General features: G+C 41.4%; 3 protein-coding genes across 3 annotated transcripts in view; 1 reads left to right on the top strand and 2 right to left on the bottom strand.

The window, feature by feature from the left end:
- igf2r (insulin-like growth factor 2 receptor) overlaps positions 1 to 6,594 on the bottom strand; it is a 40,461-nt gene extending 33,867 nt beyond the window's left edge. The window contains exons 1-3 of the mRNA XM_069724802.1: positions 6,275 to 6,594; positions 5,000 to 5,139; positions 877 to 995 (exon numbers count right to left, since the gene is read on the bottom strand). Of these exons, the coding sequence (XP_069580903.1) occupies positions 877 to 995; positions 5,000 to 5,139; positions 6,275 to 6,411 (396 nt within the window). The 5' untranslated portion in view covers positions 6,412 to 6,594. The remainder of the gene's footprint in view (positions 1 to 876; positions 996 to 4,999; positions 5,140 to 6,274) is intronic.
- Positions 6,595 to 9,808: 3,214 nt separating this feature from the next.
- ttll2 (tubulin tyrosine ligase-like family, member 2) lies at positions 9,809 to 12,728 on the top strand. Its single transcript, XM_069724803.1, has 4 exons — positions 9,809 to 10,039; positions 10,329 to 11,461; positions 12,216 to 12,572; positions 12,667 to 12,728. Exons 1-3 carry the CDS (start codon positions 9,818 to 9,820, stop codon positions 12,559 to 12,561), a joined length of 1,701 nt encoding a protein of 566 aa, XP_069580904.1. The 5' UTR covers positions 9,809 to 9,817; the 3' UTR covers positions 12,562 to 12,572; positions 12,667 to 12,728.
- A 694-nt stretch (positions 12,729 to 13,422) lies between these two features.
- LOC138636675 (uncharacterized) overlaps positions 13,423 to 26,721 on the bottom strand; it is a 36,335-nt gene continuing 23,036 nt past the window's right edge. Inside the window, exons 4-12 of the mRNA XM_069724804.1 lie at positions 23,817 to 23,901; positions 22,769 to 23,205; positions 22,032 to 22,116; positions 20,578 to 20,680; positions 18,622 to 18,789; positions 15,962 to 16,072; positions 15,760 to 15,844; positions 14,526 to 14,646; positions 13,423 to 13,690 (exon numbers count right to left, since the gene is read on the bottom strand). Of these exons, the coding sequence (XP_069580905.1) occupies positions 13,513 to 13,690; positions 14,526 to 14,646; positions 15,760 to 15,844; positions 15,962 to 16,072; positions 18,622 to 18,789; positions 20,578 to 20,680; positions 22,032 to 22,116; positions 22,769 to 23,205; positions 23,817 to 23,901 (1,373 nt within the window). The 3' untranslated portion in view covers positions 13,423 to 13,512. The remainder of the gene's footprint in view (positions 13,691 to 14,525; positions 14,647 to 15,759; positions 15,845 to 15,961; positions 16,073 to 18,621; positions 18,790 to 20,577; positions 20,681 to 22,031; positions 22,117 to 22,768; positions 23,206 to 23,816; positions 23,902 to 26,721) is intronic.

Below are 26,721 nucleotides of genomic sequence, written 5' to 3'. Positions count from 1 at the left end.
AGACCCAAAAGCTACGTCCACTTTTATATCCAGTCTTTCGGTATCAAGTCAAGCGCTGCCTTATAACTCCTTACACTCAGAGCTGTTTCATTTAAATTCCCACTAGAAAAAAAAAAAAAAATCCTCAAATGTAATCAGTAGCAGCTGCGACATTTAATAAGGCCAATATGAACAACCTTGGGAGAATTTTAAAATACACAAAGAAAATAAATGAGTGTTATCGCCGGGCTGAAGTGAGAAGTGAAAACCTGTAGAGAAAACCGACTTTTTTTTTTTTTTTTTTCCTCTGCCTGAACCAAATTACAGACTTGTTGCGATGAGTCAGTGACACCGAGTTCTGAAACGCTCGCAAATCTGCTGCAGCAGAAATGAAGCAACAACAAAACGCTGCGTCTGCTTCAGTCGGTGAGCGCGCCACTCTACGCAAACTTTGGAGAAAAAAAAAGAAAAGAAAAGAAAACGGCCTCGCTGGCGTTTTTAACGACGGGTACGTCTTCGTTCGCTGCTCCGGGACCTCCGGGGTGGGAGGGGCAAGAACGGGGTGGGAGGGGCTAAAATGCAGCGTAGCGTGTTTTTTTTTTTTCTCCCGACGCACCATATGTCGGGGCTGTAATCTATGTCAAAATGCAGCACGGGGGCCGAAGGATCCGCCGTAGACGCTGACGGAGGACCTGCTGCCGCACAGTCAGCACGCACCAGGCGTTCGCTGACACGTGCAAAACGCCAGCAAATAATACACAACGCCGATCAATTACTCCGAGATTATTTTTTTTTGCTATGTATTCCCGTCAGCTTTGCTCTTGTGGGAAAGAAAACAACAACAACAACAACAAAAAGCCTGTCTTAGAAAACAAAACAAAACAAAAAAGGTCCTACCATGGTTTTGCCGCACTGGAAGCTGATGCTGCTCTGAACGTTGTTGCCGCTTTCGGGACATTTTTGCGTGCTGTTGTAATCCAGCACGGTGCTGGAGATCCTCTGCAGGCTCAGGTCACCTGCACAGCGAACACGGGAGAACAAACACAAGAATCAATTCAAAACTTTTTCAATGCCTTTAAAAAAAAAAAAAAATTTAAAAGTCAATCATTGGTAAAAGTTCGTTCATCAGTTTCGGTTGGACTCCACGGCGACATTTTCCAGTTCCTTTCTGGGGTACCCCGAGAAATTCTCCAGCCAGATAAGATATATATATATATAAAATCTCTCCAACATCTACCACTACATCTCCTACCAGCTGGACCTCCAAAGGAAGTCGCCCAGGAGGCTTTTGCTGTGAAGAAGCTGCTGCTCTACTTCGAGTTAAAAAGGACGAAGCCTGTACTCATAGAATCGGGGGTTACAGTACGTAACCAAGGATATTACGCAACAAAAGAGTGGAAAGACTACTGAGACCGGGTGGCGATCAAATCCAAGAAGGACAAAAAGCAATAACACATTCATTTTAATGATAAAAAAAAAAGAAGAAGTAACGTATAAAAAAGTTAGCTCGCTTTTCTTGCCGTTACTCCGTCTTTAATCTTTATCCTTTTTTTTTTTTTGTTTTTTTGGAGACACATAACAACGTGTTGTCGAGATCACTGTCCGTGCTGACGTGAAAAGTTTATTAGCATTAAAAAAAAAGCATAATAACAAAAAAGGAAAGGGTATGCAGATATATATATATATATATATAAATAGCTCTGAGTTGGTCCAACATGCACAGACTGTCATTCTCAGGCTTTTTCCTCCCTGCAAGTCACTTCAGGAGACAGTTTGGCAGAATAATGTCTTCACCCGCCAACCTCCACTGACCCAGCAGGTCAACGTAAACTCTGCAGCTCGACGCCAGTCGGGCTCTACATTATACTACGCAGAGTCCACGATGTCGGTAAAAGGCTTCATTAATCATCTGAATCTGTAAAAAAAAAAAAAAAGAAGAAAACTGACAGCTGTGGGAAACTCTGACGAGAAGTCAAATAAACCAACAGCAGGTCGAAGTGACGTCTGTAAATGTGCTGCTGCTGCTATCACAGGAGGACTATGAAGGAATGCAACCGAACGGCAGGGTGGCCTACTAACACCGACACCTGCTGTCGACGCCGGGCGGTCTGAAAGCACGTTAGATAAACCAGCTGGTGGAACAAAACCCACGTCCTGTTTAAGTCCTGTAACGCTGCAGTTCTCACCCGCACATGCAGAATATTTACACACAGAAAGGCTGCGATGATCGGTGGCGAGTTAAGTTCGGTCCGCAGCCCTTGAGTATTTTTTCATGACGCTGTGATGAGTTAAAGCTGAAGTTTGTACTTGTTGAACAAGCTGACTGACAGAAAATGTTTTTGTTCACAATTTGTCAAGCGATAATTTTGCTAACTTTTTCCGGTTGTGGCTCAAAAGCAAAGATTTGTTGCTTTTTCTTTACCATTTACATTCGTAAAGAAGTATTTAAGAGCTCACTGAAGTAAAAGCAGAAAAATACCACATAAAAGTACTTTAAGTGTTAAAAGTAGAAGAACTCATAATGTCAAAGGGACGTTTTTATGAGATTATATATTACTTCTAAAGGGTGCCATCTCTTATCAATGAATGTGATCAGCAAACATTTAGCAACTCATTAATCAGCCAGTTTCAGTTTCCCTTTGTTCTATGTGGCAGCAAATTGATGACTTCAGATTGGATTATCTGTTTTGAACTGTTGGTCAGACAACAAAAGAAATTTGAAGACATCATCTTGGATTTAAAAGAGTTCAGACGGCTGGGTTTTTTTTTTTGTTGGTTTTTTTTACTTGTTTCTAACATTTAATTATAAAACAACAAAACACAAAATGAATGTAAAAAGCATTCAAAATGATAAATAATGTAAAAAAAAAAAAAAAAAAAAAAACTTCTGAGCTGTAGCTCTGATTTATGGACTTTTTATTTTATTTTTTATTTTTTTAATCAAAACACGAACTCCCACAGTGAAGTGAACATGTTCTCACTCCAAAGATTTTGATTTGAGGAAGCAGAAGAAGTGTCAAAATGTGTCAGCGCCAGAGAGGAGCATGAGATCCGTGTCTATTTGTGTTCGTGCCTGATGATGTGTTCATGCGTCATGTGATAAGTCAGCTGCTGTGATTAAACTCTGACCAGGCCGCTTCTTGTTGCCTTTTTTTTTTTTTCTTTCTTTTTTTATATATATCTCGCTTCTATTTTTTTTTACTTTCCAAGTCGGAGAATCTCCCTCATGAAAAACAACTTATTAAAAAGAAAGTGGAAATACTTTTTTTTTTTTTTTTTTTTTAAAGCCCACCAACAACAACAACAACAACAACGTGAGCTTTTTATGAGCTGCTCTTTGTCACCGGGCAGGAATCTGTCGGAGAGCTACCGAACACCAGTTTGTCACCGGGGGGAGGGAGGGGAGGGGAGGGGTCGCGACCTCAGTCTGTAGGACAAGTTGTTGTTGTTGTTGTTGTTGTGGTCTCTGAATATAATTATATAACTCCGTCTGACGGCCTGAAAGGCCGTGGGCCCCCCAAAAAAACAACAACAACAAAAATGAAAGCTGAAGTTGAGAAACAGCCTCAAAAAGATTAAAAAAAAAATAAAAAAAATAATCACAGCAAGCTTGTGTCAAAATCTAAGCTGTTGGTAGCTGTTCAAATTTCCAGTACGGTCTTATAACACAATCTCTGCCTTGAAACAACGTGAAAATGCAGAATCGAGCTTAAAAATCAGTCCGAATGAGAAGACGTGACGGCAAACAGAACCATCAACGGACGTGTTCCTTCGTTCTTCACCGGTTTTCTTTTTCTCTCATAAAACGAGGAAATGCGACGCGAGCGTGTCTGAAAGCTGAACGGATGAGATTGATGGAGGAGCGACAAACAAAGACAAAGAAACGGAGCGTTAAGCAGTAAAACGGAAGACGACAGACTTTTCATTGGAAATTTAAAAAAAAAAAAAAAACATCGCGTCATAAGAAGGTTTTGTTTTGACCGGTTAATCGTCCAGAACCCGGAGATGCTCACTTTATTATCATGTAACACAAAGAAAAGCAGCAACTCGTGACATTCGGGAGGCTTAATAACGGCAAATATCTCATATTTTAACCTTAAAAACGCAGCTTTAATTTGCACAGAAATAACTCATTTCAAGGTGAAATGAGCGTTTGTGTTCTTTAGCTTGATTTTTTTTTTTTTTTTTTAGGTTAATAAAATAAGATAAAATAAGTTCATGTCTGGCTGAACCTAGAAACGATCCTCATTATGAATCAGGGCGTTCGGATATTTTTGGATTAATCGTCCCGGTAACAAGTATCAGGAAACTGAAACGAGGAAATACGACATTTTGGGTCGCTCGTCATCGTATTTTCAGCGACGATTCGTTCATTTCGTGCGATTTCCCGCCGGGCGCCGTTAAATTGAATTTGGTTTCCGCGGCGACGGGGCGCGGCTCGAAGGTCTTTTTTTTTTTTTTTAGCAATTAGCACGTCAGCGTGTCGCAGTCTAAGGCGTCGTACAGAAACAAGATCCACGGGGGGGGGGGGGGCGTTTCTGGAGGCGACACTAATGTGCTGCGAAATATTGACTGATTGAATATGAGACGACGGACCGACACGCTCAGGAAATAACACGACTTCAACCGGTTTTCTTTCTGCTGCAGTTTGTTCTTTTTATGACACTTCCTGTTGGCGTAATTTACTTTTTGTGTAATTTACAACTTCTGTTTTGGATGTTGTTGTTTTTTTTAGGTCATTTGACTTTATTGCGCTGCACATCGGGGAGTATCAGGGCCACGCTAAAAAACAAAAAAAAAGTACAAATAACAACAAGAGAAGAGAATAATGTTGATATTTCACAAATAAAGTTGAAATTTTGAGAATTTTGACTTTATTTTCAAAAAGAATCTGTTCTGGATGTTGTTGTTTTTTTAGGTAATTTGAATAATATAACAGCGTAGCAGAATAATCGACTTCTCTACGATATATTTACCCCCTGAATCGGACCCCCCCCCCCCCCCCCTCCCCCGTACTCACCGACAGACTCTTTTTCTTCGGTGGCGAGGTGGCGGGCGCACACGGCGGCGCCGGGACCGCAGCTGGTCGACGGCGAAGACTCGCAGAGCTTCAACGTGTACCTCACTTGGCGGTCTCGGTCGATGGCCTCCCACTTGTAGCTGCGGGACGAGGAGGAACAGAAATAAGCCCTTTAAGTCCCGCCCCCTTCCTCTACCGAAGATCGGCGACCGTTTTTTTTTTTGAGTGCTTCATCCTGGTACTTTCTGTTTCTGTACTCCGACAGCGCGATCGCGCTCGTACGCTCCAAAAAAATATGTTGTTTTTGATGGCGGCGCCTTAAAATGAAAATAATTTCATCTTAATTCAAGTTACAATCGAAGAACTTTTAATCAACGTTTTGGTTTTTTGTTTTTTTGGAGTCCTGTTGTGAGTTTAAATCTCGGTTGTTGTTGTTTTTTTAGGATTTTATTTGCTTCATTTTCCAGTTTAAAACATTTTGTGACGTTACTTTGATGAAATAACTAAGATTTTAACATTATAACTAATAATCTGCGACAATTGAAGTTGAGTGATGTTTTGTGTCGAAGCTACGGTGTCAAACACACAAAATAATAATAATAATAATAAAAATATATAATATATAAATATAACTATATATAATAATAATAATATATAAATATATATAAAATAAATATAACATATATATTTATAAAATAATAAAAACACGACATGGAAAGCATGTTGTTATTTTTGGTGTTTTTTTGTTACGAGGCTCCAGTTTGATGTTTATTTTATTTTGTTACGTCACGTTTCCGTTTTGTTTTTCTTTTTGAACTTCACGACTGTTGTTCGTTTCAGCGTTTTATTTTTGCAGAACACGCAAAACAATATTCCTAAAAAGAAACGCTGCCACAACAAGGAAGTGCTCGTCGGCCAATGAGGAGCCTCCAGGTTGAGTCACCCGGTTATGAATCCTGCTTTTCTTTTTCTTTTTTTTTTTTTTGGGCTGAGTCAATATTTGAACAGAGACAAGAGGACAACTCGTGTTCTTCACACAACTGCAGACACGCAACACAACAAATAATAAAAAATAAAAAGACTCCCGCGCTGTTTTACTGTCGGTTTTAATGCCGGAGGTCGCGCGCCGGCCTGGAGAACAACACAACAGCTGACGTGTTTCTGATTCCGCTTTTTAATTGAATTTGATGATTTCGCGTATTTTAAAAAAAAAAAGAAGAAAGGAGGACGGAGGAGCGGCTCCGCGGGGGCCGGGTGTCGAAGGTGCGCGTTTACCTGCAGAGGTCCCGGTACCACCGGCTGCCGTCCTCCTGCTGCGCTCCGGACCGAACCAACAAGCAGCCCAGACACGCCGCGAGCCACAGAGGCAGCACCGGGGGCGCGCGCCGGTTCGACGAACGAGGCGACGACATGTTTGAGTGTTTTTGTCTCGTTTTTGTTGACGAGCCGAACTAAGACGACATGATACAGCGGAGCGGACCGCTGCTCCGGACCGATTCAGGGAGGAAGTGACCGCACCACATGACAGACCGTCACATGACTCCCGTGATCAAAGACGACCGGCGGAGGCGTTCAGGGCCCCGTGGGAAAATAAAAATAGGAAGCTTTTATTTTGTAATGCGAAAAAAAAATTGAACTAAAATCGTTTTTTTTTTTAAGATTTGTTTGTTTGTTTGTTTTTTTTGGTGTGTTTTATTTAATTTTTCTTTTAAAATTCTAACTCTAATTTGTGTTTTATAAAATATTGTTTTTTTTTTTTTAAGTTCAATATATAAATGATTAAATGTATTTTAAAAAAGCAATTGTGATATAATGATCTACACAGTTTGTGGTTTTATTTAACTGACATTAAAAAATAATATATATAAACTGCTTTTAAATAAAATTGAAAAAGTAAAAGTACATCAAAATTGCACATAATTAAATCAAATTAGTTACTTTCGCCACTGGACAAAACTGTCTGGTTAATCAAAAACTAATGTAGTATGAATGATAACCCCGATAATGTTCACAGGCCATAGGTCATAATAAATAGCCGGAAATCTGTGTTTAAAACTGTTGTAACAACAAGTAGTAAGTCAAGAACTATTCTTTTCCTAAAAGAATATACTGTATACACAACATTTCTTGTTACGTATCTACTGCTGTATTTCCTATGGTACCTGAACGCAGCATTCCTTATGACACATTGCCAGACACTTTGAAGCCCCTGGATATTTATCCCTGAGTTCTGCCTTACAGAGCAATCTGTTCTACTGCTGCCTGATTAACTCCTCATTCTCCACTCCAAAATAATATTAATCATCTACAACATTATGTATTTATTATCGGTCTGTTGAGATGCAGCACTCAGTCAAGGGAGAACGACGTGGCTGTGTCTGGAAGGTCAAACTCAGGGCAAACATAACCCTCTGTAATAATGCACTTTGAGCGCCTTCAGTAGGTGAGGTGGCGTGTGACGCCCTCTGGCGGTCATACTGGAACACTACAAAAACCTCAATTCATACAGCACATTTAAACACAACAGAGGTTGACCAACGTGCTGCACATAATCAAACAGAATTAAACAGATGAACATTTTCATAAGAAATAAAATAATAAAAGGAATCAAATAAAAAAATCAAAGGTGAGATAAAAAAAATATATAGGAGCTATACAAAAATAAATGCATGAGACTAAAAGACAAAATGTTGGCTCAAAATGAACTCTGTTTAACGTGCACCCAAATTTTGTATTATCATCACCATAGAAACAGGCTCACTCTGATGTTCAGACGTGGGCTCAAAGGTCATGCTTTTTTTTTTACTGAGATTACAATTTAAAACTTGTGTTTTAATGGAAGAATATTGAACTAAGATGATTTTTTTTTTCCACATTAAAGTTGAGTTTTGTAAAAATTCTTGCTGTTGTTGCAGGTATGTTTTCAGGAAAGATGGAAGTCCAACTGCGTTGCTGAAGCAGGGCGACGGACTTTTCTTCTTTTTTTCAGATGAGCGGATGAACTCTGGTTAAACTTGTTCAAATTTGTCAGTGAGATTTAATAAAAAAAAATTAAAAAAAACATAAAAATCCTCCCCGACTTTATTCTTTATTTGTCTTCTAAGCTGTCGCATGATATTTAGGACATTTTGAAAAACTACATTGTTACACCGATTTCCTGCAGAAATTTATTTCATTATATATTAATGATGTCATACATAAAGTTTTTGTTTGTATGGGCAAAAAAAAAAAAAAAAAAAAAATGCATTTCTTCATCCTTTTTTTATTCTTGTTTTTAGTGTCTAGTTTTTATCTCAGATAAATGCACTCAAGACAACAGAGATAATAGAAATGTAAAAGATAGATTAAAAGCTAAAATGACTAAGAGCAGTGAAATAGTGTTGTTGTTTTTTTTTATTCATCACAAATTGATTTTATTTTTCTGGTCGACAACCGTCTTATTAATGGCCTGTCAATCATCTGTGAAGCACTTTGAAACGCAAAACAAAATGTACGAAAAGTGCTAAAGAAATAGAGTTTGATTGATTTACCGTGATGACATCATTGTGTAACTTTCCTCTGTGTTTGAATCTCTATGATGACAACAGCAGGTGCGTCTAACAACCATTGTTCTGTACGATAGATGTTTCCTCTCCACAAACAGTGAGTTCCTGTTTGTGTCAGTAGGCGGAGCTAAAAGAGCCGACGGCCTGCCGTCTCCACACCGAGAGGAAACACTGAACGTTCACCCTACGGGAGGAAAAGACTTTCAGTTAATGTGCATTTAATTTAAAGGTAAGACGTTTGTATTAACAATTTATTTGGAAAAAAGTTTCTGGTTCATATATTTTAGTTTCTCCTCCATAAGTGTCATTTTCAATGTGGAAAAGCCTCTAAATTTACACATTATTATACACGCATGTCTTCATTTTATTGCAAATTTAGTTGTAGAAATATCTGTACTTGTATCTTTTGAACTTGTTTAAGAAGTGACATTTTATTAGTGTTTGTGTGGGGCTCGTTTACCTTCATTAGATTTATTAGATATTATCAGTCTGAAATGTAGCGCTGGTTGGGTTTTTTTTCAGATAATGAATAAATGTAATTTGATTAAGTGCGTGTTGGTAAGCTGGTACTTTGAAGCTCTAGTCGGATCCTTCCGTCTGAGCAGATAACCAAGTGTCAGGTTTGTTTGGGGCTTCTCAGATTTACCACGTTACAGTAAAAGTACACAAACATAGTGAAATGCAATAACTTTCCTTGACCGATCAGCTGACAACCCAGCTGTCAATCAAAGCTACACAGCCCTCAATTATGCAGTTGTCACAGATACACAACTTAGCTGTAGAGGTCAGAACCGTTGTTTTGTACCGGGCGTGTAAACGTGTTTATTTCTGCTGCAAAATTAGCTGCTTTTAACACACCAGCCTCTGGTGGCCATTTAAGGAACTGCAATTTTTGTGACTTCCTGCTCTTAGACTTAATTTTTTTTTTTTTTTTAGCCTTGTCATATAAAAGTTGCAACTTATGATCCCCGAAAAGATTTCTGCCTTTGTTTTTTTTCAACTCTGTTGTCAGTTTTCATCTGTTTTTCATCTTTAATTTTGCACGAGCTAAAACAACATTCGAAACTTAATTTGCAGAGAAGCGCAGCTAAGTTATCCGTAATATTTATCCTCTTTGAATTGAGGTCTTAAAAGTTATTGGTCACCAAAACCTGCGTAGAAAAAAAAAAAAAAAAGTTGTCAGAAAATGCGTCCCGGACGAAGCCACGTATTTAATTCCACCTGTCCGTCCGTCCGTCCGTCCGTCCGCTGTGTCTGCAGCTCGCGATGCCGCATGGCTGCATCGCTGGTGTTCAGACTGCACGACGGCGGCCCGGAGGTGGTGAGGGAGGTGCTGCTGGAGCGAGGATGGGAGGAGTACGACGCAGGGCGGCGGGAGGAGGAAGACTGGAACCTGTACTGGCGCGGCTCCGCCTTTCGCAACTCCCAGTATCGCGACCTGCTGCCGTGGCAACGCCTCAACCACCACCCCAAAACGGCTGGCATCACGCGGAAGGTGACGGGTCCCGACGCGTGTTCATCGAAACGCAGAGTTCAGTTGTTTGCAGCAGAATAAAAACTAACATAAGTAACATATAGCAAAGTACTCAGGTTTGATGTCGACTGTGTTTTGCAGTAGAATCCCACTTTTGAGATCTGATCGCAGTGTTTGAACAATCTAGACATCAAAGATCAACGGGGCCTTAACAAAGAAATTAGGAGACAGAAAACCAAAACAGAAGTCGGCTATCGAGAGATTTCAGTAAAAGAAAGATCTAACGGGATGATTTGTGGTTCTTTGGAAGGACTGCTTGGCTCGCAACCTTCGCCGGATGAGAGCCGCGTTCGGTTCGTCCGTCTACAACTTCAGCCCCACCGCCTTCATCCTCCCCAACGACTACACCCGCTTCCTGGCCGAGTACGACAAGCTGCGCGCGGCCGGCGGGCCGCCGGCCTACTGGATATGTAAGCCCGTGGATCTGTCCAGGGGGCGGGGCATCTTCGTCTTCGGGGACGTCAGGGACCTGGTCTACGACTGCCCCGTGATCGTCCAGCGCTACGTCAGCGACCCGCTGCTCATCTCGGGCTACAAGTTCGACCTGCGGCTCTACGTGTGCGTGACGAGCTTCCGCCCGCTCACCGTCTACATCCACCAGGAGGGGCTGGTGCGCTTCGCCACCGAGAAGCACGACCTGTCGTCGCTGGGCAACCCATACGCCCACCTTACCAACACCAGCATCAACAAGCTGGGCGCCTCCTACGGCAGCGAGAAGGGCCGGGTGGGCCGCGGCTGCAAGTGGACCATGAGCAAGTTCAGGCACTTCCTGCGCGGCCAGGACGTCGACGAGCTGCTCCTGTGGCAGCGGATCAGCGGCATCGTCACGCTCACCCTCCTCGCCGTGGCGCCGTCCGCGCCCCCCTGCCCCAACTGCGTGGAGCTGTTCGGCTTCGACGTGCTCGTCGACGTGAGGTTCAAGCCGTGGCTGCTGGAGGTCAACTGCAGCCCGGCGCTGACGCTGGACTGCCGGGCGGACGTGGCGGTGAAGAAAGGGCTCGTCGGCGACCTCGTCGACTTGATGGACTACACGTCGGTCGACGTCTTGAGGGAGGGAGCCTACCGGCGGGGCGGGAGCAGGCGGACGTCTTTGGACCGCCCGTCGCACGTTCCCGCGCTCTCGCGGGGACCGTCGCCGAGGAAAGGGCGCGCGAACGAGACGTCGCGGGCTGAAAGGACGAAGCAGAGACCGTCCAGGCAACGCGCCTTCGTCGCCGACTACCAAAGACGCCTTCCCCCCGTAGGCCGGGCCGGAGTGTTTAACACTTCTGGTAGCCGCGGCGACCGCAGCCGGAACGTGATACCCGGCCCACGCTCAAGGACAAACGCGTCGACGGCGAACGAGCCGCGTCCGGCCGGCTGGAAGCTACCGAACATTTACAGGTATTTACAGACACGGCAACGACAAATGATCGATGATCAATGATCACTATTACTCACCACGATGATTTACAACGGAACTTTAAAAGTGTTCGTAGCTCCCGGGTCTGAAAAACGAGGCCCGATGCGGAAGAGCCTTAAAGCTGCAATACCACCGAGCGCCTCTAGAGGTCGGCTCCAAAAAGCCTCCATAGACTCCCATTAAAACGTTTCTGACTAAATTCTAAGTCAATACATTTTCTCCACGAGTTATCTCGGTGTTGTTCGCTAAAGTCGCTCTTTCTTATTCGTTTTCTGGAGGTCCATCTGAAAATAATTCCTCATTAATTCAAATATAAGCGTAAAAAAAGACAGGCAGATACATTTTTGTTGGATTTTTAGTAACTTAGTATTTTTGTGTTAATTGATAAAACCTGTGAAGTAGTAAGTAGTAGTAATGTTTCATAGGGTTTTTTTTTACATAATAACTAACAGTCAACAAAAAAAAAGAGTCATTTCAATCGAACACATGTGAACGTATTACCATCATTGGTATTAGATCATTCTCGGTTCCAATAACAACTTAAAGTTTAACTTGACCTAAATTTAGTTTCAGAAGCTTTTCATCATTTTGTTAAAAACTACATTTCATGTCTTCAAAAAAAATTGCAAAAGTTGTGGTAGGAAGCAGCAGCTGCAAAAACAAAAGCCGCTTCGGGACAAAATAAAAAAAAGGTCCCGCCACGCTAACATGTCCAACGTTGTGATCGATCCGCAGCCGGAGTCACCGGCCCGAGAGGATCGACGGAACCGCAGCTCCGAGAGGACAACACGTTCCTCCGCTCCGAGTCGGAGACTTCATCCGGACGTTCCCGTTTAACGCGGCCACCCTGAAGGCCTCGCGGCACGAACTGGACGTTGCGACGGTCGTACAGGAGCTGCACCGTCTGACGGGTCGGCTGGCTTCGGGCCGGTCGGACGGGACGAGGCGGAGGACGGAGGAGGAGGCGAGGACGGACGCGGACGGTGAAGACGACTTTGATTCACTGTTGTGGGGGCCGAAAGATCCTCCGCTGCTCAGTCGGTGCTTCAAACCCTCTGAAACCACGAAACTACACCGCTGATCTCAGACCAGGTGACCCGATGAGGCGTTCACAGGTTGTCGTAAAAGAAAAAGACTTGGGATGTTTGTGTGAAACAAATTGGTTTTTTTACATTTTTCTTTCTAGATTTGCTGCTGAGCTCTGAACAAGCGACAACCAGCAGCGACGTCACCCGTCGGTTCGTGAACGGCCATTGTGAAGCCTCGAGTTAGAATTTTGGCCGTCGCCATCTTTGCCGGTTCGGAGCAGGAAGTGACCATATTTGGACGAGTGGAGGACCTGATTTGATCTGATTGGAAACCCCGGTGATACTGCGTCCCGCCCACCGATGGGCGTAACCTGACTGCACCACAGGCCTGTCAATCAAACAGACACGCCCCCAAAGACACAGCTTTTTGAATCTTCTTTTCTAATGAATGAGGGATTATTTTCAGATGGACCTCCAGAAAACTAATAAGAAGGAGTGACTTTAGCTAACAACACCGAGATAACTGATGGACACATTTTATTCACTTTGGATTTGATGAGAGAAGTTGAATGGGAGTCTATGGAGCCGGAGGCTTTTTGGAGCCGACCTCTAGTGGCACTCGCTGGTATTGCAGCTGAAGACACTTCTGGATCAGAACCATTTTACAGACCTGGAAGCTACGAACTCTTTTATATCCGGTCTATGACTGACATGTTTGTTTTTCTAAGAAAGAATAAATATGTACAATACATATGTAACATTACATTAAGGCTGTATGTTTAATTTCAATTCCCTTGTTTTCCTTTTTGTTTGTATTGCAGAAACCATATTATCACTCAATTCTGTGTAAAATAATTTCTTTACGCCAAAGATTCTTCCATGTAAAAGCAGTCAGATTAAATCACTGCGTTATAAGCTGTTATCAGTTTTTTTTATTTGATTTTTTTTTATTATTAAAGATAGCAGAGCGTTTATCAGTGCTGAAGAATGAACTCACACGTGCACTAATTTTGAGAGTAAACGATGCCTCTGACGTGAACTCGGCCTGACGCGTACTTGGTTTCCTGTCGTCCGTTGGCGTAGACGGTCTTCACCGTCCCGTCGGGATACTCTCTCCTCTTGTACTCGGAGGTGTGGACTTCTCTCTGACCGTTGGGGAACTCCACCATCTTATCACCTGACCTGAAGGACAAAATAAAAGTCCAGGAAGCAGAAATGACCTAAAAAAAAAACATTTTTAACTTTTTTTTGTTTATTTTAAATAATATTTTAGTAAATATAATCTAAACGTTGATACTAGATGTCCGTCGTAACAAAACCATCCGTTAGGGCTGCGTAATTAATATCCTATTTCCTTTCTTTCCTTCACACACTTTAAGTAACTAAAATCCACATTATTCTTGATTATTCATCAAAAAATCGCATCATGTAAATCTTTTTATGAAGCACCAACAGTCTTGCCTACAATATTATTGAAATATTGAGGTATTTGTTAAAAACTATTATTTCACGTTTCAGCTCTAATATCCATAAATTCGCTTCAGAATAATATTTAAAAAAATACTTTTTTTTAATAAAAAAAACTGCAAAAAGTAAATTTAACATCCTTTTAAGAGACGATTTGACAAAATGTTAAATAAATTAAAAAGCAAACTTGTGACTGACATTGGAGACATTGCTGACTGTTTTTCCACGTGTTTTGTTTAATTGATCTGTTTTATTGTAGGATTTTGTATATAGTTTTAGGTATGCTGGATTTTAATACGTTTATAAGTTTGACCAGGTCTCCTTTGTGAAAAGAGATTTTTCCAGCCTTAAAGTCAATTTCAACGCCAACTCTTAACCGTATATGTTGAAGTTTGAACGTCACGTCGTGTTATTGGTTTCCCCTCCCGGTGCATTAATATCGTTCATTTATTCATGAGCAGACCCGTCAGCTGCCTGGCAGCTAGCGGCTCTGTGACCCCGCAGACACCCTGACGCTCATCCCTCCGTAAAGTAATGACTCCAGTCTCACGCCGAAAGCCGAACGACGGTGCCGTCGGGGAAGATCGTCGCCTCGCTGCCGTCGGGCTCCGAATACTTGACGGTCTGGTCCGGAAACAGGATCTCTCTCTTCCCCCCGGGGTGTCGCCTCTCTGTTACCGAAGGAGACGCGTTATGAGGGAAATACAACACTGGGAGGCCGTCGTCACTTAAAACTTTTTCCATTTTGGGAGATGTTCAGGTTTAATCTGATACGTTCCTCCGGCTGGCGACCGATCAGACCAGCGTCGACTCTTGGTTTTACGAAGGGACGTTGACATTTACATTTACATTACATGATGACATCTGTACATGGGACAACTTTCACCCGAGCAACGATGTTCATAATGAGATTTATATAATCTTTCCATAGTTATCAACAATACGTTGTTCTTTTTTTTGTGTTTTTTTTTTTTGGCCACTTGGGGGCAGCAGAAACAAGTTGTGAACACTGACATCATCCTCTTCGTTGATATCGTGAACTCGTGAGCAAAACTTGGAACTAAATTAAAACATGTAATCAGAATGTATTCACATCGTGGCCAATTCGCTCTCAAAATATAACACTTTTTTTGGTTGGTGCCATCTCCGTTTCCACGGCAACGCCTGGGGCGTGACTTATAACTGGAAAACAAATCAGTCACGTCGGTAGACTCTCATGTAACGCACGCAGCGTTTGCTGCTCCAGGAAGTAGCTCCGACCCTTAGCAACGACCCTAGTAACGGAGAGGATTTCTACGTGGTGGGGTTTCTAAAACTGAATAAACACAGCGCAGAGAAACACTAAACTGCTTCGCTAGCTCAGTCTTGTTGTAACTGAGATTTCTGCTGGAAAAAAAACTAACAGTTTTCCAGAGCTTCGCATAATACAAAAGTATAAATAATAAAAAATAACATATATGTAACCATTTCCAAATGTCACGACACGTTTTGAATCGAACTAAATATTCTGCTTCGATCCAAAGTTATTGAAGTTTAGACTTTCAAAAAACGGTTCGCGCTTCGGTCCGACGCGGATAGTTACGACGTTGCCATGGAGACGGCGGAGTGATACTTTGATTGTCTTGATTCGAGCGCGTTTCCAAACGTACAGTCGACCAATCAGATCTCTTCGTTGGAACCGCTCGTTTGTATAAATACTGATTGCAGTCACTTTAAAAAAAAAAAAAAAAAAAAGACGAATATACGATATGAAATGTATAATTATATAAAATCCGCTCGCTCACCGATCTGCTTGTTGGCGAAGCGAATGACCGTCAGACCGGTCGGGTAGGTGGTCTGCGTCGTCTGCGAAGCGGCGTAGTGATACACCTGTAACGCAAGATCAAAAAGAGAAAAAAAAAACCCATTAAAATCACCGTTTGATAACGAAAACAATAAAAAAAAGGATGATCAAAGTCCTGGTGGGAATAACGTCCGTCAGCGCACCTCCTTCCCGTCCTCCTGAGTGAGTTTGATGTCTCCGTTGAGGAACGTGACTGTTTTTGTCCCGTTGTTCGGAGTCACCGGGTCGCAGCCGTCGGGTGAAAGCGGCTGCACCTCGAGATCAAAAACAAATCTTCGTGAGGTCGAGAGTTCATCTGCAGCGCTTCAGGTCCGTCGATTACATTTTAATTATCGTGTATATTCTTATCAGTGTAGGTCTCAAAATCATTAACTACCCTCCAGCTACTAAAATATTTGTAAGTGCCGCAAACTTTTTTTTTTTTTTTTTTTTGCTGCGTTGAAACTATTTTACACATCAAATGGAAAGTGTGCTATTTTATTTCATTCATAGTTCATCAATGTAAAACTAAAACTAAAAAAAAAAAAGAAGTGCAATTTGATTTGTTTATTTTATATAATAATTGTGCTGTCAGAGTCCCATATTTTTTTTTGATGGGTTTAAATGAAGTGCGTAATTTATGGTTATACATTCAAATGGTGTTTGATTAATAAATGTTCATTTTTATTTCATTCATGACACATCCAATTGCAATTTTATTTGTTTATTTTATATAATAATTGTGCTGTCAGTGTCCTATATATATATATATATTTTTTTTTATGAGATTAAATGGAGTGCGTAACTTATGGTTATACATTTAAATGGTGTTTGAATAACACATTTAGATTTGATTGAACTCATAACACATTCAATTGCAATTTTATTAGTTTATTTGCTGACCCATTGGCTCCGAATTCAGTTTAAGACTCGATTTATTGACACTTTAATGTCGTATTTTGTGAATTTCTTTTGAACCTATTTTACTTCGGAGGGTAAAATCAAGTTCGGGGCGGCGACGCGCCGCAACATATCGACTTTCACATCATGAACATGTAATGAGGTCACTCAGTGCTTTTGACACCATCTTTCGTCAGGCCCTCATGAATTATTGCCAGGAAGTGGGGAGGGGGGTGGGGGGGGGGCTTAAGAACCACTTAACGGCGTATCATAGATCATAGACTTGAATAATTTGACACCGACAAACGATTTACACGGCGGACACAAAGGTGACCTTTCTGCACAAAGCAAACAAACACGGAGGAGTTGTAACGTGGAGGGAAAAAAATAAAAAATACAACACTTATGGAGTTAAAAGCGCAACGATAAGTATCCGAGCACCTTTTTCTCTCTAATAAAGGAAGTTAAACTCAGAGCCAGCAGAGGGCAGCGTGGCTTCGTTTATTTCCTGACGGAGAGCATTTTTAAACCCGAGAGAATCTCTGCGTAAAAGGCAAAAACAAAAGTCATCAGCATCCCGGAGACCGCAGAGGGAAATGTGTTTTTGCCAAAAGCTGAATGAGAGCAAATTGAATTCTCCACATAATGCACGTTTTTTTTTCTTATCGGATGAACGGGGTTTTGAAATATTGATTTTTTTTTTTTTATTTTTTTAAGGGATTGCATTTCCAGTAATAAAAAAAACAGATTTAATTAGTTTATGAAACAGTGGATCTCGTGGAAGAACAACTCGTACAAACAGATGTGGTTCTTTATGTGGAAAATAAAAGCAATATGTAAAAGCATTAATGGTATTTATTTTTATTTTCCTGTACTTGAACTGTATTAGTTGTCCATGAGTCATATATTGACCCCAAAAAAAACATGCATGGATTTTAAATATGATTAAAAAAAAAATTCACCCCCCAAAAAATATAACTTAGAAAAGCTTCTTTCAAACTTCATATTCTTTTCGTCAGATTATTTTTGGGAGCATATTATTGTGTCAGTGTCACATGGAGGTTCATAATAATCATTCTTGAATTGAAAGATGTTTTTTAGAGCGTCATTTTATGTCTGACTGCAGCTGTAGCATTAATATTTCATGAATTTGGGTCCTTTACTTCTAACGCGGATAAACTCGTCATAAATAAACTCGCGGCAGGATTTGACGCTCTGAGGTGTGAAATTCCTCTTTTTTATTCAAATGTTGTTGTTTTTTTTAAAGCTGAAACGTCTCCCGAAGGAAACAGAGCAAGCGGCCTTATATGGACATCTCTTTTTCTTTTTTTTTTTTTGGAGGGGGGGGGGGTTTCGTAATGCAGATGATAAAATCTCACATACAGTATGTGCACCTCGTCACAAACAAGTGGCTTTCATCAACAAACAAGTTATGACATGCTGTCCAGTCAGTGAGTTTCTATGAGCAAACCTGAGAGAAAATGAAAATATTGTTGCATGAGGCCAAAAAGAAAAAAACAAAACCTGAGTACATGGCTGAAACTGTAGAGGACACCTGTAAACATTAAATGTATAAGCAGAACTTACGCACTTTATTTAAACCCAATTTTTTTTAAAAATATAGGAGACTGAGAGCACATTTATTATACAAAATATATAAATAACATTGCGATTGATGTGTTTTACAGTGAACCTGTTTAACTGAGAATTAAATCAAATCAACACTTTCCATTTGACATGAAAAATGCTTTTATACAGCAAAAAAAAAAAAAAAAATTGAAATTTTAAGACAATTTTAAGTTCTTTCAAAACATTTAATTTCACAATTTTTGTAGCTTTATAAGAGAGTTGTTCGTTTTGGTTTCACGAAAAAAACAAAAACGATAAAAGCTATATTACAGTATAGTATTAAAGTATATTTTACCTCCGTCAGCGCAGGCGTTGCTGCAGTGCCTCCGCCGGCCACCAGGCGGCACCGCGGCCTCGCCGACAGTTTCCTCCTCAGGTCGGCGTTTTCTCTCGTCAGCGCCTCCAGCTGGCGTCGAACTACCGACCAATCGGAGTCTCTCTCCTCCACCTGCCGCCTGAGATCCTGCGTGTGCACACGTACGCACACCACACACACACACACACACACACACACACACACACACACACACGCACACACACACACACACACACACACACGGAAAACATGCAGCTCTCATACGTGACTCGTGTTGATCTGATCAGGTGGGAGTGTGTTTGTAAATGTTTGCACAGATTTAGGCCACAGTGGGTTTAACCTCTCTCCATCATCATCATCATCATCATCATCATCATCATCATCATCATCGTCATCGTCATCGTCATCACACCCGATGAAACCAGAAAACAGGAAATACCTTCGAGCTAATGAAGGTCAAGAAGTGACGATGATCCCAAATAACCCAGCAGCTGATAAACTTCCCTCTCTGATGTTTCTGCCGTCGTCCCACTTAATATGCAGGATTTTGCAAGATTGAAAACACATGTTGAATTGATTGTTTTTTTTGTTTTTATTTAAATGTTTTACGGCGGGGTCATACAGCTGAATCAACACTTTTCTAAAACATAAAACATACGTATTCAATCTCGCTAAATCTTGCGCTCAAATCCAGATTTTGGTATTCTGAAGTCGATGCAGTTTTTTGGGGGTAAAACCGAACCGCGTGTTTAAAAAAATAAATAAATAAAAAGCTTCTCTGCAAAATGTTTTTTTTTTTTTTTTCTCCCTCAGAGTCTCGAAGAAGTTGCTTTTTTTTTTTTTTTTTTTAAAGACTTTAACGCTTGTAAAGGACGTTGAATCGCGTCTCGTGATTGGAGCCGATCTGCACAGAAACCTGTTCTGGTTTTTGTTTTTCTGCTCGACTTCACACGAACCCGGCGGCCACGTTAAACCCTTCCTGTAAAAACCCAGCGACACCTGAGGCCTTTTATTTGCTACAAAAACACAGTTCGCACGGTGGACTCTGCCGGTATGTCAAATACTCTGCGTGTGTCAAAGAGCCGCCACGCCCCGCCGAGGTGCACTAATCGTCTCCAGCAGCGACTTGTCCTGGACGGCACAAACGCAAAGTCATCCAAAACCTCCAGCTCACGCGGCTGATACTCCGGCTTTCAAACAGAAACCCGGTCGGGTTTTCTGGGTACGACGATGAATAAATCGGCATTAGTCAGACGTTGGAGTTTCCCAGCAGCGATGTATTGTCGTCCAAAAGAAAGGAGGCGAACGGTCGGGTTTCACGCTTTCCTCGGACTCTCAATGCTTTTGTCGAATCGCTGAGGTGGAAAGTAATTCCTGAGGAGAGCTCGTTATCTCAGAAATTGCAGCACCGGCGCTTCCAGTTCTGCTGCATAACGTTGCTGCGGGAGGTGGGCGGCGTAGAAGGAAGGATTCAGACACGATAGTAGATTACTATAATTATTATTATTATTATTAACTCTGACACCAACAAGTTTCACAAGTCCACCTTTGATACGCCTGAAGAAACCAATCAAAATGACTGTATACAGCTCAGTGTGTGTGTGTGTGTGTGTGTGTGTGTGTGTGTGTGTGTGTGTGTGTGTGTGTGAAACAGGCCCATGATGTCATGTGAAGCGGTTTGTTAAGCAACCAACTTCCTAATAGTCAAACCAACATATTCTGCAGCTTAAAGGAAGCGACAGGTGATCTTTTCATCACCGTGGATAAATCCAACCGAAACAACTGTTTCACCGCAGATTTAAAAAAAAAAAAAAAAAAAAATCCTTCGCTGTAAACCGTCGTGACGAAGGTGGGCTTTTAATTGAAGATGCAAAATTTTAAAAAAGGTATTACATTTAAAAAAAAAAGAAAAAAAAGAGAAAAAAAAAGACCGACCTGGACTTGGCTGGATTCCAGTTTGTGCCGACTGCAGTGATTTCTCGTTGCTCTTTCGATATTATCCTCCGCGCAGCCACTCGTGAACTCATCCGCTCCTTCTCTGATACACAGACAAAGAAACTTATGAAAGAGATATTGCAAAACAGTACAAATAATCATGACACTTGCGAGTCGACGGCCACGGCCGTCGCAGGAAGCCGGAGGAAGGCGGTGACGAGACGAGCGGCTGGAAATCAGCGACGGAATCTTCCAAATGGAAAAACACGTGGACACGACAAAAAAACAACAACTCCGTGAACCGTGTTGTTATTTTCAGTGTGTTATGTTCATTTCTCAACAAAGACTCAAGTTTGATGAATATATTTTGTACACGGAAATAAACTAATCCTCCTTTTTTTATGCTTTCAATATCAGACAGGCGGACCACCAAACACACCAGAGCCCGACCGATACCGGATCTTGGAGGCCGATGTCGATATTAGGGAGTAAAAACATTATATAATGTATACAGAGTACATATAAACACACTGTTAATGCAATTATTCCTCAAATATGGTTATTAAATACTTTTGACAAAAGATCTGTACTGGACGTGGGATATTATACCGTTTATAGTCAACACTGATATCAGTCAACTGAAACAGGAAACTTTACTGGACTCGACTGAAAAAACATAAACAGAATCATTTCTTAGTTACTTCAAGCTTCTTTTTCTGCATTATGTTCTGCAGAGAGAGTTTTGATATTGTTGTATATTGGCCAACATATATAAATATATATAAAAACCTTCTTCAAAAAAAAAAAAAAAAAGTTCTAAAACACAATGAAGTACCAAAGTTAGTACGATTCATTGAGGCAACGGGAACGATTTCTGAACCAGATTTAGAAAAGTAAATCCATCCGGTGTTTGCCGATGACATTTAACTTAAAGCTTGAAATATTAAACAATAAAAAGTTGTTGCCGGGGGGAAAATCCAAGGACCGCCGGATTCCTTATGATTCATCCCGCAAAGCATCATGAACGATCTGAATTTCACGGCGATCCGTCACGTAGTTGTTGAGATATTTCAGTCTGACAGAGTTCAGTCAAGATTTTACCGACTAAAACGGGTACAAGATAAAAACAAATGTTTAAAAAGAAAACCTCCATTCGTTGCTCCGAACATGAGGTTGTAAAACTTTGCAGGTGATTTGACATTTAAGCTGACGGGAGATAAAGCAGGGCTGTTTTGTTTTTTTAGTGGGTCAGATTTGCTGTTTGCGTGCAGTCTGGAGGAGGGAAAGAAAAGATAGTCAAACGAGAAACTTACAACGTGGGCACCACGCTGCGCTGATAATAAAACAACAACACGACACCGACTTCCTCTCCGGCCGCTGCAGAGCTGCTAACGCGACAGATTGTCGATCGGTCGATAAGATGAACGAAACAGGACGGCAGCGAAGTGTTCTACCTGTGAAATCCCCGTACAGCTCGCGTCTCGTCCAGATCTTCGCTTTTCTTTTCTGCTTTCAGAGATCGAATCTTCGAGAGTTTCCCTGTAAAGTAAAAAAAATAATAATAATAATTGTTTTTTTTAATTTAAAAAATACTCACGTATGAGATCACGTCCTCTTTTAATTGAATTGATGGGAGACATAATTGTATTCACATAAGGGACGGCAATAAAGTGAGTGTCTTTGGTTGTTTGTTTTGAATGTTTAAACATTTCACTTTTTTTCTTAAAATTCAGGGTCCATTTTTGCACTGACGGGAAGAACGGTTCCAGCTGAACCTGAATCTGCATCCGTTAGGGCATCTGACTGCTGTTTGAAATTTAGAAAAATGTAAGAATTGTAAATCTCTTCTTTGATTTTTAAAAAAAAAATTAAATAAAAAAAAGCAGGATTTTGTGACATCACAAAAACACGATGTGGAAACTCAAAACCTGCAGCGCACATCTACTAAGAACTGACTTTTAAGTAAAAGTGGGGGACAGCGGTTACACTTTTGAAAAGAATTATACTTAAATTGTCTTAGATTGTGCATTTTTAACGGAGGAGTAAATGTTAAGTGACGATTCTTTTTTTTTTTGTTTGTTTAACGGACACATTATCTTTCAAAGAAGAGGATTTAAAATGTCCTTCGAGAGGTAAAACTACAGGATAAAAGTCAGAAAAAAAGTCGTCTCTCCACCAGCCTCGAACTGACCTTTCACCCCGTCGACGCGTTCCCTCCTCTCCCCTCCGACGGACTCGCTCTCCGTCTCCCCGGGCCCGTCGACCCCGTCTTCGACCCCGTCTTCGACCCCGTCTTCGACCCCGTCGCCGACCCCGTCGCCGACCCCGTCTTCGCCTCCTCGTGCTCGGCCGACCGGCTCTTCTCTGTCGGCGAGGTCATCCGTTCGGACTCGCGAGGGAGGACGAGCGCCAGTTCGTGGCGGGGGAGGAGCGGCGAGGTCGGTTTGTTCTTGGCGGCGGACCTGGGAAAAGTCCCGAGCCCGACCCCCGACCTCCGTCTGGATCCGAGGCCTTTGAGGAACGCGGAAATCGGAGCAGCGGGAGTCTTGTGGAATCTCAAACTCTTGGCCGCTCTCGGGCCGACGGGTCGGAGGCCGGTCGGCGGCCTCGAAAATGTTTCCGTCCGTCCTGGAAATGCCAGACATTTTTTTACAAAGTTGTAAAATATCGGCGTTAATAAAGCAAAGTGGTGGAACATAAATTCATTTACTTTAGAGGCAAATACTGTCTGACAGCTTCACTTACCCTTTAATGTACGATTGACTCACACCCTTCGTTGTCCACGCATTCTCTAAATTTGGTGACTTTTAACTTGAAATTTGCAGATAAACCGAAGGATTAAATGTTCCTTCATGTGCTGAGAAGTTTTATCCGACTTCTTCATCTAAATAAACTGTTTTTAAAATGCCCGGAAAACAAAATTCGGAGCTTCGTACGAGGTTCTCGCAGGACGGAGACGCCACAAGGACCTTATAGAATATTTGGGATTACTGTAGATTAAACCGACATTATGTAAAGGAGTTAAAATCAACACCTTAGTTCTTATTTCTTATCGTGTACTTTTACTTTTCATACTTCTTGCACATACTCTCATGTCTGACACGTTGAGGATTGAGTGGTATTCGTACTTTTACTTCGGTAAAGGACCTGGACACTTCTTAAAGCACGGACTAAACAGGTTCAAGGACAGTAGAGGGGCACACGGTGAGGTGAACTCTGGAGGGCAGCAGTGCGAGTACCTGTTTTCAGGGTCAGCTGACAGGGAGTCAGAACCGGGCGGGTCCAGGTCTCCTCCTCGGTGTCCGGTCGCTGCCTTTGATGCATCTAAACGGGAACGTTAGAAAAACTGGTAAAGTTGCAGAGAAAACGAATGAGGAACGGGTGATGACACGTTATTAGAGGACAAACTGGCACATATTAATGAATCATTACGTGATTAATAGAATAAAAGAAGAAGCTTTCTTCAGACGTCATTCGTGATTGATTCTGAAGGAGCTGCTGGTAACTCACGAGCGTTCACTACTGACGCCTGAGTCATCGTTTACAGGATGACGAGGTAAAAAAAAACCCGGCAAATAATGAATAATCATGACGTAATGGAGGACTTTTCGCAGATACTTATAAAGTAATCGTTTCTAAGTGCTGAATCTGTTTCGTAGTAACTCATCATTTACCACAAAAAGACTTTTGGTGTCGTTAATTCTCAAGTTATTCCACGAAGGAGCTTAATTCATTAACTCCAAACAAGAAAAATGTACAAATGACTTCCTACTTAGTTTTAAATGTTTACTTGGAAAACATGTCATTAGTGAAGGTAAAACTAAGGTAAATACAAAGAATTATTACATCTACATTTTAGGCAGTGAAACACAAAATCTTAACAAAATTAAGAAAATACAGAAACAGGACAGTTATATTTTGGATAACTGGCTCGTAGAGGACATGCAATTATAAGCTACGGAGCAAAATCATTATCGGCCAACGTCCATCGGTGTGGACGTATATGAAGACACGGAAACCAAGCGTGTCACATTCTGCTTTGTTGTCATCTGTAAATATAAATCCCCCCTCCTCCTCCCCCCCCCCCCATAAAACCCTCAGTTTAATGCAATCAGAGCAGCGGGACAAAACTTTTAACATCCGAGCAGCGAGATCAGAAAACGTGCGTGAATGTGCCGGTTTCTGTTTGCCAAACTTTGTTTTGTAAGTCGAACCGAGACGTGGTTCGCTTCGTCTGGTTGCTCGTCACCGTTTATCTCATCGCGGTCGTGTTTTGACTTGAACTGAGAGCTCCTCAGAAAACATCTGGATCAAAACAACGTTTGTTTTAATGTTTTTTTTTTGTTTGTTTTTATATTTCTTAAGAACAACAACAGTCCTCTTATATGAGTGTTTCTGATTGACCGGACTATTTATGTAAATGCATGTTACGGAGAGCAGCAGCAAGGATACGATTCTGAAACATTTAAATTGAAATGTTACGACTATAACTTCTGTTCCCTGAAAGGAGAAGGAACGCGGTTCACCGCTTATTGTATGTTATATGATATGTTATATGATGTTATATGATATGTTATATGATGTTATATGATATGTTATATGATGTTATATGATATGTTATATGATGTTATATGATATGTTATATGATGTTATATGATATGTTATATGATGCCATATGATATCTCGGCCCCGGTGTGAATCGACTGAAAAGGAACTGAATATTTTTAGTACAAACTGGTAACGTATTACAGTAACTAGTGAAGCTATAAAGGTAGTTTTGGGTCTTATTTTTGATTAAAGTTATAAAAGACAGTTTTGAGTGCAAATTTCTCACAATCAAAAAACAAGTTTGTGAGTAAAAACATTTGATCTGAGAATACGATATTGTTGAAATTGCAAGCAAATTCTCCCTCACAGTTTTATCGGTTTTGGTCACAGACTTACGAAACCAGCTTTATTTTTTTCATTGTGTCACAAAAAGTTGTGATTGTGAATCAGAAGTGTGAAACATCTGGGTGCGAGTCAAAAACAGAAAGTGTTTTTTTTTTTGTTTTTAGATCTGAAAAAGGGAAGTCAAATTCAAGTCTGCGACCGAAATCAACAAAGTTGTGAGGGAGAATTGTTTTTTTTTGCAATCCAAATAATTTTTCACTCGGTTTCACCTTTTATCTTTTACGTTGCATTAAAAACACACAAAGCGAATAAAAAAAAAAAAAGTCTACAGGTTTGACATAGTGAAAGAGATCAGATGTTATCGTCCAGGTTTAAGCTAACTACTTTAATGACTTCCCTGCCGGTCCACTGCACAGCTGACTGAGTAACCCAATATACAATCACAGTATTGTCCGTGGAGGAAGTACCGGGGTGGGATGAGGGGTCACAGATCACATTTTTACGAAATCCGATGAGCGTCCGATAATGTCAACAAGAAGAGAAAGTCTACGGTCTGAACCCCAGGAATCAGATTAAAGGTAGATTGTGTCTTTTTTTTTTTTTTTAATTGCGAAGCCGTCCTCTGAGGAGGTCGCGTCCTCTCGCCTGAGAGGGAGTCTGGATCTTTTAAGAGTTGTCCGGACTTGTTGCCTGGCACGCCAGAAGCCCGAGAGCGCTGTCCCCAGCGAACCTTCCCCTCCGTCACTCATAGAAATCCTCCTCCCCTCGGGATGCTACATTCCACGCTTGCTTTTCCTTACATAGTAGAAAACATCGTGTAAATCTATCGCCGATTCCCATGGATGCTCAGCTTCTTCTTCTTTTTTTTTCTCGGCAGCATTTTTTGAACCCCTGCGGATTTGTTTTTTGTTGTTTTTTTTAAAGTTACACTGAGCTCATGAATCTCGGGTGCTGAGACACTTGAAAAGTTGACATTCATGAGAAAGGTCTTTTTTTTGTTCTTTTTTTTTGCGTCGCACAGTAGCTCGGTGGGATTTACCCAACGCTCTCCGAATAGCTAAACTCTCACGGAAATAGCAGGACGCTTTCCTGGGAAAGGTGAAACGTTCCCGCAGTGTGTTTTTTTTTCTCATTTAGACGGCTGCCTGTCAAAAGCCCAAATCAGCTTCGCGCTATCGGCGTCTGCACGTCCTCGCTTGGCTCACGTAGTCGTACGGGGGCTCGTCAGGGCTTCGCGCGGTCCACATTCAG

This window comes from Brachyistius frenatus, unplaced genomic scaffold (assembly GCF_029030835.1).
Source record: "Brachyistius frenatus isolate BFR_SWC_R1_liver_20210118 unplaced genomic scaffold, ASM2903083v1 Contig_396, whole genome shotgun sequence".
NCBI lineage: Eukaryota > Metazoa > Chordata > Actinopteri > Embiotocidae > Brachyistius > Brachyistius frenatus.
Note: the sequence above shows the minus strand (reverse complement) of the source record. Positions and strands in the feature narration are given on the sequence as shown.